The sequence below is a fragment of the Ambystoma mexicanum genome, chromosome 5q (assembly GCF_040938575.1).
Source record: "Ambystoma mexicanum isolate Mex_15411 chromosome 5q, UKY_AmexF1_1, whole genome shotgun sequence".
NCBI lineage: Eukaryota > Metazoa > Chordata > Amphibia > Caudata > Ambystomatidae > Ambystoma > Ambystoma mexicanum.
Genome location: NC_090933.1, coordinates 836,049,087 through 836,061,649, shown reverse-complemented (window position 1 = coordinate 836,061,649; position 12,563 = coordinate 836,049,087). Strand labels below are relative to the sequence as shown.

Here is a 12,563-nt window from a genome sequence, read left to right as displayed (position 1 = left end):
AGATTGTTGGTTTTGAATGCCAACAATACAGATCCCGTGAATTCAATAGGTGAATTAATTGATTTACTTTGACAAATATACTAGGGATCTACACAGAAAAACAATATATTTCCAGTGGGGCAATAACTAAAACAATGCTGGAAGAATATAGGGCCTACACAATCTATGGCATTGGGGTAGTTCTACTCACAGGAGAGGCCTGGAACTGAGCATCAGGGCGCCGCTGGGACAGCAAAGGGGCCAGTCAAGGGTCTCCTCTCTTTCCTCGAAGGGGTCCGAGCCAGCTTCTATGTCTCCTGGCTCCCGTCTCCAATGCAAAATTAGGCCCCTCTGCTGGGATGTTGTTCACCAGATTTCAGCAGCAGGTCACCTCTCGGAATTGTTGGAAGAAGTCCAGCTCTGATGCAAACTGGATTATTTATAGGGCAAATGGCATCACTAACTTGTCATGATTCCCGCAAAAGGGATTGGTAAATGTTCACTACCCCCCTCCCACCTGTGTGCTGATAGAACAAGGGGATGGGGGAGTCCTTTGGAATGGCTGTGGGAGTTGAGAGCGTCATCATTTCACTTTGACAGGTGGGCTCGGTCTGCATTAGGACATAAAAATCTCTCCACATGACAAGTACCCTTAATTCTCAAATCTTTACATGTAGGAATACATTTTTGAGAACTACAATTTAAAGCGAATCAGATGAGACTAGTTTGGAATCTGCACGTCCTTCCTGTGCAGAGATACAGTTTTTCTTCATTTACTCAGGAACCATATCAGTGAAAAATATGTCATTTTACAGTCGTCATATTAATAATTACCAGCATGCTTTTACCAACTTTCACATCTCTCGGGACCACGGGAATGCCCAAAACACATTTTCCTTAATAACTTCAGTTGTATTTATCACACCAAAATCATTTTAGCATGGTTACAATCGGGTAACCATCACCTTTAATAAAAAGCCTGGAAAGACCGGTGTGACATGTACGCTGCACCTTTTATGCGATAAAATGTATTAATCCAATTTACTCACACTGCAGTTTCATATCCTCTGTCTCTCTGGCACCCACCCAGTTTTGTTTCTTCTTCAAGCATGTGACCTAGCAGAGCAGCCTAATGGCCACACTAATGTTTTTTTATGGGACCTGTGACCTGGGGGTCACTTCTGCTGCAGAACAGACCTGACTTTATCTGGTCTCCACCGCATTTCTGATCTACAAAGTATTCCTGCTTGTATTTTTAAGGAAGGGCACTGATGGATGAAGACAACCAGGCCTGAATCTCCAGGGCAACAGAGGGAGGTCCTGGAGTTTAGTTTCTCATTGGGAGAAATGACCAGCAGCACATGGCCATTTAAACTCTGACACAATGGGCCTCATTTTGACTGTGCCGGTCCGTTAACAATAGTGCCGATAAGCCTACCGGTACCGTTTCTACCGGACCCACACGTTACGACCCTGCAGGCGGGTGCCTTCCTGCCCACCAGGGTCAGCCCTGGCGGGCGGAACGGCATACACCCGCAGAGTTTGACGGAAATACCGGCACTGACATTAACGGTGCCAGTGCTTCCGTGGTCCCCATTCCCATTGAGTTCAATCGGACTCAATGGGAATGGGGACTTACAGAATTACCGGCGCTTGACATCCCGGCCGCTGGGGTTGTATTACCCCAGTGATACCGGGAAGTCGGGCGCCAGTAATTTTTTTCGGGTCTGGCGGCGAGCCGCCGTATCACTGGCAGGCTTACCGCCAGACCTGTAATGAGGCCCAATGTAACTTTTAAATGACCTCATAAGGCACACAGTTTCAGCATATGTATACAAGTGTCACTTTGAAATTGTCCTTGTGGATGAGCTTGTTATAGGCAGAAACTATGTTCGCACATTGAAAAGTCTGGTGAGCATTTCACTCGGCAGATTGTCAATTTGGATGATGGAAAAATAAAAATGACATTCTTTTATTTATTACACATGAAATGCGCTGTTTCACTTTAGATGTTTGGACACAATCTGGTATTCCGTAGAAGATACTGTGCACTGCAGTTTCTTGAAATATCAGTGCAGCTCTCCATGGATTTGTCAGCCACATGTCTCCCTTTTCCTTCCTGAAATGCATTGCGCACATTTTAGCATTTTTTTAGAGTCAGGCCCACTTTCTTTCCTTTGTGATTAGGTTCTGTAGGCCTGATGTCTGACCTTATTTCTGTGCTGGCCTCTGTATTTCGGTGAGCATGCATACATGACTCTGGACTCTTTTTTATGGCCTTCAGGGGCTATATTTCACCCCACAAGCGCACTTCGCTGTTTTGGGTGTTTTAGGGGAGCAGCAGCCGCCACAGAGACTCGGTCCTCATTGCTTTCACCCAAAAGTGTTTGGTCTGCCGGGAGCTGGGATTTCTTCTCCTCATCACCATAGCCCAGCTCCAGGTTTGTGATTTCCCTTAAAATGTCGATGTTCTCGTTCATCAGAGCTAAACATTAATCTTCAGTTTCCCCTGTTTAGAGGTCAAGGGGCACCTCAAACATCTCATCGTTAGCACTTTTCTCCCAAACTTGGCCCACCACGGGTATCCGTGAGAGGTCTTGGCTTTGCTCACGAAACTCCATAAAAGCTCCACTGTGGCCCATGCCACTGCCAGTGTAAAGATAAAAGGAGGATTCCCGAGGCCTACCAAAATGTAAGACTTAAGGGGCTGAGGTGGCTGTGGATAAGCTGGGAGGTGCTGACTGAGGGAAGGCAGCTTTGTTGTATTGATGAGGTCCAAAAGGTAGTTTCAGGGTGGAGGAGGTAGCACAGGCATGGAAGCAGACTGTTTTTAGGGGCAGGCAAGGGAAAGAAAATGGAGAGTCTATTTGAATGCGTTTTATTATATGTGCTTGTGGAGCACCAATTTGCTCTTTGGAGCAAGAGTCTGTCTCCATAGAGCCAGTCACCGTAAATTAGACATTTGTCATTTTTAAAGTCTGATCTGGTTCTGATGCTGCTGAATCCGGCAGGGGAAGGAGCCAGGCAGAGGTCTGAGGTTGGCACTGCTCAGCTAGTTTCAGCAGATTACAGCTCAGAGGGGGTTCCCCCGAAGAGGGGAGTGGGCAAGCAGGAATGGAGCGGGTGTGCAGAGCGTAACTGCTCATACCAAAGTAGCAGAATTAAACGTTCGTAATGTAGGCACTCTCGCCCCCTCAAAGTGCGGTAAATAATACAAAAAATGAAAATGAAAAACACAAGTTTACATACATTCCTGACAGCCGCCTCTGTCTGGGCCCCGGAAACCACGGCAACACAGAACAGGTATGGGTATCTCATTGACATCACCAATCAATAGTCACTTCATAGAGAATCTACGAGTTTAGAACAGTAATTCCTCATTGAATATTCATAGGTTTTCAATCAGTTCTGTACATCTAGTATATAAGTCATAATATTGTATTTTTTGTAATATTGTTTGATTTCACATACAATGAAGGGTTGTAAACACAGTTAAAATTTTCCTTCTGTTTCATGCGCATGACGTCACTGCATTCATAATGTCATCACTCGCATGACGTCATTGCGCCACAATGTACACACCATTTACAGCGTCTTCGAGAATATTACAAAGGGTTATTAGGCAGCAACATTGTTTCAATTTCTGTGCTTCAGTGAGGACCAACACTATTTTGGGTAAGTCACTTGGCAATCCTTTTTTGATTTATTTTAACAACCTTTACTGTCTCTAGATTACATGAAATCTTACGTTCACAAGTAAATGTTTTTTACACAAAAGGGTTCAGGTAATTCACTTTTCTAGAACTTTTTTGCACACATTAGATTTAAATCATAAGGATTTTATAATGTATCTAGGAGTTTGTTGTGAAATGGTTTAGAGGAATACATTTGATTTTCATTTCAGATGCAGTGAGAAAATACTATCACACAGGTAAAGAGAGATGAGTACATTTATTTGACAGGCCAAAAGCCAATTTGAGTTGCTTTAATTTATTATTTACATTACGCCATTATTTTTTCTCTAGTTTGTATCTCATGTTATTATGTCTGTCTTGTTTAATTTTTCTGTTTGTGTTTAAAACAAGTACTGGTTTTTTCACAGGTGTTGATTGTTTACAACAAAAGGTTATTGCCCTTGTGACGGACGTAAATCTGAAATGCATTGGCAGTTAACATACGAACTGTCTGTTTTCTCTGGAAGGAAGTTACATATTAAAATCTGACCACAGATTTAGTTGATTACATTGTAACGTAGCACCCATTGTAAGCACACAGTTCTCACCCAACTCTTTTCAGAGTATCTTTGTATAGATATTAAAGTAGCCACAAGTGTGACAAAGTAACACAACCTTCTGAGTACAAAGTCTATGATTTTGTATTAAGCTACACCTCTCTTTACCTGCCCCTTTGTTGTAATGTTGTGCAGTTTATATTGGTATTTATTTTGTTACTTAGCACTCTCAGATATGATTCATATTCGGAAACGATGAAGATAAAGTGCTTTGTCCAGGATTCACCCACGCATACAAACTCTTTTTTTTTTTTAAAGTACTTACACAGAACGCGTAATATAGTCTATCCTGGTAAGGCAGCAGAAGGCAAGTCAGAAGAAGGAAATTCAATCTTGGTGCATGCAGGTACAAATGGGCATTTCAAGCTTAGTAACTAAGCAACTATTGAACACCAGCGTTTCACCCCTGAATGCCTCAACAGCCACCCTTACCCCACTCGCACATGTTTTTTCTCAAATAAAGAATGACTTTCCTTTGACTTAATGAGGTGCCTCTGGCTCTGCTACTCAGATGACCGAGGCCTCTTTGTGAATATATTTGCTAAGAAAGATAGGAAGTGTGATAAAGATATATTATGAATCCTTTTATGAGGAACCATACTGGAAAAGGGGATCGGTATTGAAGTATTCAACAGCAGACTACATTGTGACACCAAACGCCAATTGCTCAGGAACTTAGTTTTATTAGTTGCAAACTCAAGCAAGCACTGCCAAAGCCAAACGTTTTGGCTTTTGTATAGTCATGGGATACATTTTCCGGTCACCACCATAATAGCCCTAACTGCCATAAGATGGCAACAGTGGGCAAACAGTGTTAGTGGGCTTATTATGAAAGTGGCTGCCAGATGCCTATGTAAAAAGTTGTCTTTGCCAGTGCTTGCTTGAGTTTGCAACAAATAAAACTAAGTTCCTGAGCAATTGGCGTTTGGTGTCACAATGTAGTCTGCTGTTGAATACTTCACTACCATTCGTCAAGGAACGGATGCATTGACACGCGTATTGCTTATAATGGTGTGGCCTAAGGCACACTTGGTTAAACATTTTATTACCCAGTGAATGGTTTTTATCTGTATTTAAGCCATTGCATTTTCAGAAGGCGGCTGAAAAATCACAGAGCTAGCCCAAAGAAATCCATAGAGTGTGTAATTTGGGCAGGAATTATATGATATGAGAAGTCATTTATAACGCGCTTGTACACAAGTGTTTCTAGGTGCGACAAGACAAGGGAGGGAAGACAGAGGGACGAGAAGACAAACAATCTTACTAGGCCTTGTGTCATTCAGATTGTGAAAATGCGAGAATGAGAAGTACAAGGGGAAAGGGAGCGGGGAGGGGAAAAATGGGCAGCAATGCTCTGAGTAAGTGCAGCCAGGACAGCACAGCTCTGGGTAGTGCAATGAGAACAAGGGACTGTAGAGTTACAGTTAAGGCCCCTAAGTGCGTGGTAGGCCCAGAGGCAGTGCAAGGGTGACTGATCAAGAAAGAGCCTGGTACCCAGTGAGACTCGCAAACCACCAGTCAGTACAGCAGACAGGTAGGTGAGGTAGGTCAGCAGTGGGAGGGTGAGAGAGAAAGCAGAGGAGAAGAGGAAAGTTTTGAGCTGCTTCTGGAAATTCAGGTGGTCTGGCTCAAGTTTGAGAGGGGCAGGGAGACCATTGCAGAGGGAGGCACCTGCAGATGAGAGAGATCTACCCCCACTCTCTGCCTGGAGAAGCGTCTAACCCATAGAGAGTTGGAGGTAGCCAAGCAAAGGGCTTGAGTAGGAAGGTATTTCAGAAGAGAGCATTGTATGTAGTACGGGGCCCAGCCCCAGAAATCCTTGTGTACAATGCAAAGGGTCTTGAACTTGATCCTTGCAGCCGCCGGGAGCCAGTGGAGAGATTTCAGGGCTGGAGAGGTGGTCCCTGTGCCTGAGGCCAAGGATAAGTCTTGCAGTCCTGTTCTGGATTAGTTGCAGCGGGTGCAGAGTAGAGATTGAGAAAGAGGCTGTTGCTGTAGTCCAGCCTAGAGAAAACCAGGGCTCTGGAGACAGTGAGCTTCTGGGGGAAAGTGAGAAAGGGAAGAGGAGTTGCAGCTGGAAGTGGGACGTCTTGGCAACGTCTGAGATGTGAGGAGAGAAAGAGAGAGTGGAGTTGAAGATGACACCAACGTTTTTGGCCTCGAAGGAAGGTGAAGGAAGAGGGCCCAAGGCGGGCAGTCAGAGTGAGAGAGGGAAAGCAGGGGCAGGGGTCCCAATGAAAAGGATCTCTGTTTAACTGGCATTAAGACAGAAATCTTTGGAGGCGCACCAATCCTGAATCGCAGATAGAAAGTCAGGAATGAGCGAGAGAGGAGGGGAGGCTGAGGGGAGCTTGAAGAAAAGCTCAGTGTCATTCACATAAGCCTGAAAGTTAGAGGAGAAGGTAGAGATCAGGTAGGCCAAAGGGGCCAAGTAGAGGTTAAAAAACCAAGGTGAGAGGATGGAGCCCTGGAGAACGCCACAGGTAGAGAGAGATTTGGCAGAGAGATAGGGACCATGTTGCACCTGGGAGGGGCAGTCCAAGAGGAAGGAGGTCAGCCACTCGAGGGCCTGATCCGTGATGCCCAGGTTCTCACAGAGCAGATTGATCAGGATGGCGTGGTTGACCTTGTCGAAAGCGGAGGAAAGATCAAGGAGGATGTGGACAGAAGGAATGCTGGGACATAGGGGCAGATAGTGACTGGGCAAAAAACCCACCATCACCCACAGGCTGTGTCCCTGTGAGGAGGGACCCACAGTCCGTGTCCCTCCTCACATCCCATCTCTCATCTTTATTCACTTCCCATGAGAATAGTTTCTGCTCATATACATCATTTAGAGCGCTACCTAATAGCCAAAACACAAAAGCATTTCATTGCGTTGAATGAAAGCCTTCTGATATTGCATTGTTCCAGAGTTGATGCTCCGAAGAGTATGAATGCAATGATGACTTTTTTATCTTAATTCCACTAACATTAAACACTTACATGCCACTATCCAGTAATAAGAAATAATTGAATTTGCATATGCAGTACTGCGTTTTATCAATGTGTTTCCTAGACGAATGCAATTATTTGTTGAACATTTTTTTAAGCCCTTATCAAGCAGCTGGAATGTATAAATAACCGTTTCCAAGCAGTGATAAGCATTTCTCTTCTGCAAGCAGGTAATTTTTTCTCCAAATAATGAGTGAAGCAATCAGAATATATTTACTGTTTATTTTTTTCACACTTGTCATGCTCTATACTTGCCTGGGCAGTGCCAAATAAAGCAGTTTGTTAAATGCCTAAGAAATGCCTTTCAATTTGACTAGCTTTGGTTGTCTCAAGATTCATCATCATTTCTTTCACACCCTCTGCTAAATCCTAATTCATGTGTTTACTTTCCAGAACTTTGAAAAGCTTGAAGAGGATTCTGACACTTTGCCAAGCAGATTGCTACTAACTGAATTTAGGTCACTGATTGTTAGTAATCAAACATATAAACGTAATTTTACTGAAAGAAAAGACAATGGAAACACAGTTAATTACAAGAAATTCAAAAAGGTAAGCATGTCCATTTTGTGCTCCCTTTTTATGCTGCTGTGTATTGGTGTGTGTGTGTGTTTTTGCTATTGGGTGTTCATTTCAAATTATGAAGCAAATGATCAAATAAGGACACAATTTTAAAATGGAAATCAAATAACAAGCACTGGCTGTTCATTTTAACCAATGTGCTTGAAATGATACTCCAGTCTCCTTCAGTATGTCAAACCATACTGGTTTGTCTAATATAAATATGAGCTTAAAGCCATAGAGACCAAGAATGCAACAGTTTATCTTACAAATCGCATACATTGAATTGCAAACATTGAAAAAGTCTTGTTGAAGTTTTTAAATGTGAAAACCCCTCAACCCCCAATAACACATTAGGACTTGTAGCAGTTTACAAGGCCATGATCGAACATACACCCTCACCCACTGTCCAATCACATAGACCAGAGTCCTTCCGTTCTTGGCAAGCACTCAGAACTCTCACTTCACTATAAAGTCACTTGTAGTACCGGCACATCCTTGTTTTTGGGCGTTTAGAAACAGTAGAAAGAGTGCCCAAATGTCCCGTGGTCTGTTGGCCACCACCGCCAATCCAGTACAGTCGTGGTCCATATCACAAAACCATGTCATGTGCATTAACCACATTTCTGGCGTAGGTGAAGTAGAGCTGGTCCATCGCGACAGAAGCAACGCCGCGCTAGTATCATACCAGTAGTTAGCAGTTTACGGTATACTTTCGGCAGACCCTGCAGCAAGCCGAACATGCAGCAATGTAAATCACCTAGGATCTCATGCCCCAGCATCCTTGTAAACAAATGCGTCGCCCCCTTCCAGTATTCACGAATGTGAGGGCACGACCACAACATGTCAAGTATATCCGCCGCCTCCCCCTGGCACTGAGGACATCTATCAACATTAGTTGGAGCAAACAGCCTAAGACGTGCTGGACTCATATACGCCCTGTGTAGCGTCTTGTATTGTATCAGTTTAAGCCGGGCACTGACATCCCCACCTGCATACGTTCACACATTTTCCCACTGCTTATCTGAGAACACAGACCCTGCATCCTCTTCCCATTTTGCCCTACAGCTCAGAGGTACCTTAGGGGCTCCTTGCATTACCGCCTTATAGATGTTTGACACAGCATGCTTTACTTTAGCTGAACTGACAAGATATTGTAACAATGGGACCGTTATTGGCTCCCACTCGAAGGATGAGGACCATGCCATGAACGCTGATCTCATGCGATGATATTGGAACCTGCGCCGGAAGTCACGGCCCACCCTCTCCTCAAACTGCATAGCCAACATACACACCACCTGGGAACATATCCAACATATACCGTATCCCTAAATCTTCCCATTCACTAGCTAACGCCTCGTCACATATCAGGCGCGGGGTCTCAATATTCCATATACTGAGTGACGGAGCATACAGAAACTATACCTTTAGTTGTGCTAAAACTCGCCTCCATGCATTTATCGTACACGCTACCGGATCAAATTTACATTTATCATGCACTAACGTGCTTTGTAGTGAATAGGGGCAAACCGAGTGCCTCTCAATCTGTAAATGTGGATGTGTTCCAGCTCCCGGCATCCAGTACTTAACAAAATGGAGCTTCTCTGCTAAGAAATACAATTCCATGTGTACTGGCTGTTTATTAATGGCATGATAAATGAATTATTGGCAGTCCGGACAGATGCTCTGACATTGGCAGGGGAAAGGATTCCAGCCCTGCTGTTTGCGGCTGACGCAGTTCTGTTATCTCTGATACCCACGGGCGTCCGCAGAGAGCTGGACCTATTCACTGCATTTTGTAAAAGGAACTGTTTGTCACTGAATGTCACGAACACAAAAGCCATGATTTTCAATACTAATAGGAGGAAGCAAAAGGGATCCAATCTGGGCCTGGGTGAAGGGGTGATCGAACATATTGCCACATACAACTATCTCGGGATAAGAGTAATGGCAACCTGTGGCTAGTTTGACACTAGTGACACTAGTGAGGTATATTGGGGCACTTGCCAGGTTTACCGCAGAGCATGAAAATGGGGCTGCGCACGTTTCTCTCAATGCATATACTGCACAGGCACGGCAAGCAGCAATGTATGGTGCAGAGTTGTGGGGACAGACGAACATACACATCCTGGCAGTTGTTGAAAATAAGTAACTGAAGAAGTTACTCAGAGTGCCCATCTGCTCCCCGAGCCTGTCAGTGCATCTCAAAAAAGGCATGCAGGGAACAGAGTAGGCCTGCCAATTGCGTCCAGCTCTTTACTGTGAACTGGGGTCTTCCAGCCCTTTAAGATAAGGTAGCAATACCCTTGAGATGGATTGGAATGCAGAAGTTACTCAAACATCAATAATCAAAATGACTCAGGTAGTTGGCAAAAGGATAACTGTTTTAATATCAATTATCTAAAACGGGGAGTACAACGGACATCAACGCACGTCTCCGCGTAAAATCTCTCAATGCGTCTTAAAAAAAACATTCTTTTATGGCCAAAAAATCGTCATAGGTGATGTCATGCTACGTATTGCTAACGTCATCCTACGTGGCAAACTACAAAAACCTAGTGGCACATGTGATAGGGTCTAAGGGAACATCTAAGTATATGATCTATACCCGTCTAAAGCAGTGAAGAAAGTGATAGCTTTCTTAACATCAGGTGGGGCTACTAAGCCCTCCCCTAAAACAGGTCACTATGAACGACCCATTGGCTACAAAAATTATCGGACCCTACCATTGGTTGGCACTCTAACCTCCGTCAGTGCTTTTCCACCTACGTCTAGCAGCACGCAGACTGGGCTTCCAGGTGCTGGTGAGCTAGTCTTCAACCATAGCTTCCAACCAATTAGCATATTCATCCATCATCACCTCAGTGGTCTGCTGTCAATTAGGGCTTTGAACTTGTCCTTGGGATTGTTCTTTGTTCTGGAGAATTCAGGGGAGTGAAAGCACGTGCGTAGGTGTGACCATCATGTTCATCCAACTTCATCCCTCCACATGACTTAAGACCACAAAATCGGGCATCCCGTGTATTAAAAATACCATTTTCCAATAGAGCTCTGACATCTTCGTTATTTTGTTCATGCACACGATTTGTATCCAATGTCTGCTCACTCCAGCCTGATACGGCCTTGGCTTCTTGGCTCATCCAGCCTCGCCTTTCTGAGATTCACTTCGTAATTCACTTGTTTTCTAACTGCGACACACTGGAAAAGAGGCCTTCTTTCTTCAGCCCAGCACTGCTATAAAATGTAGTGGAAACATCCATTCCTAACTTTTATTTATATATATATATGCCTTAAGAATACTTAGTCTGCTTGCGTTTTTTTGCATCTGTACATGTGTAAAACAGCTTGACATCTTCATCCTCTCTGTAGTATAAGTTTCTTCACCTTGATCCCAAGATGCCACTTATCTTCGAAATTTTCTTGATGCCCTATAGAATATCTGTATTCTCTATTCTCTGTATCTCTTCTATGTATTTCGGCTCTGTGTGACGTCACCATTCGTCTTAGCCATTCATTTGCTCTGCTTCTTCCGGGATTTCATTCAAATGGCCATCGTACTCTCTCGTATGCAGGTATGGTTTTCTCAATGGGAACATTTAGGCAAGATGGGCGAGAGGTGGGGGTACTTAGCTCCTTCTCTTCAACTGGGTCCGGCAGTGGTCTAACAAAAAGTTAATTAAATATAGAGAAGCCATGCAGGATGTGTTATCCCAGCATGTGGGCATGAATCTGAAGTGGGCAGTCCATGTAAAGAGGAACCTGATGGATCTGAGTCTGGGTGTCTTTTGGAGCGACCCACATGTTTTTAACACACATTATAAAGTTAGAATTAAAACCGCAGAATTGGCTCTGATGCGGCAGGATATTCTGGCTAAAGCTACAAGTTCCGAATCCCTAGCATGGATCTCACAATCAAGACAGAGGAGGGGTTTGAGCCATACCTGGATCTTATCAGTCCTGAGCCGGAAAGGACACTTTATGTGAAATTTCGATTTGGGACCCTGCCAACAGCAGAGTTGATGCACAGATGGGATGCTGACACTTCATCTATTTGTATCCTTTGCAGGGGTGGCATGGATGATCTGAAGCCTCTGATTCTATTGTGTCCTGTGACAATGCCCCTGAGGAGGCATTTCCTAAAACCACTCTTTCGGGGGGCGTGGATGTAGATGCACAGATGGGGCAATGGCAAGCTGCCAAACGCAGCTGATATTACGGCAGTGCCTGCCACAAGCCAATATCTGAAGTGGGTTTGGACGATACCTATGAGTAAACTCAAGGTCTATGATGCCAATCAATTTCAACACTTCTGCCTGTATATTATTTTTAAATGTGGGCTATGTCCATCATATGTTTTATATCATTCTATGTATTTATTATTGATGATATGGGAATGTATGTGTGCTTTTATGACTTGTTTGTCGAATAAAGCTTATGAATATATATATTTCTGATGTTTGTAAAATCTGGTTAGATCACATGCTGTGCATAGGCCGACATCTAGTGGAAGCTGCGGGGTATTATAGTTTGTTTTTCAAAACTCGAAAAGGGACGTCGAACAGGGCGTGCCAGTAATACTATCCCTAGTGTGACGTTCCCTGTACCCATGATCCCTCATGCATGTAGGACCCTCAGATTGTTTTTTTCCACGATACTAGTCGGACGCATGTTGCAGAGTTCTTTCGGCGCTGAGCCGATTATATTTAACTATTACCGTTATTACTTCTCCTTTCCCCTCCAC

General features: G+C 44.0%; 1 protein-coding gene across 3 annotated transcripts in view; it reads left to right on the top strand.

Annotated features, from left to right (window-relative positions):
• NBN (nibrin) overlaps window positions 1-12,563 on the top strand; it is a 732,941-nt gene that overhangs the window by 511,535 nt on the left and 208,843 nt on the right. For all 3 annotated transcript variants that reach the window (XM_069621324.1, XM_069621323.1, XM_069621322.1), the window contains one exon: window positions 7,658-7,813. In XM_069621324.1, coding sequence (XP_069477425.1) covers window positions 7,658-7,813 — 156 coding nt within the window. The remainder of the gene's footprint in view (window positions 1-7,657; window positions 7,814-12,563) is intronic.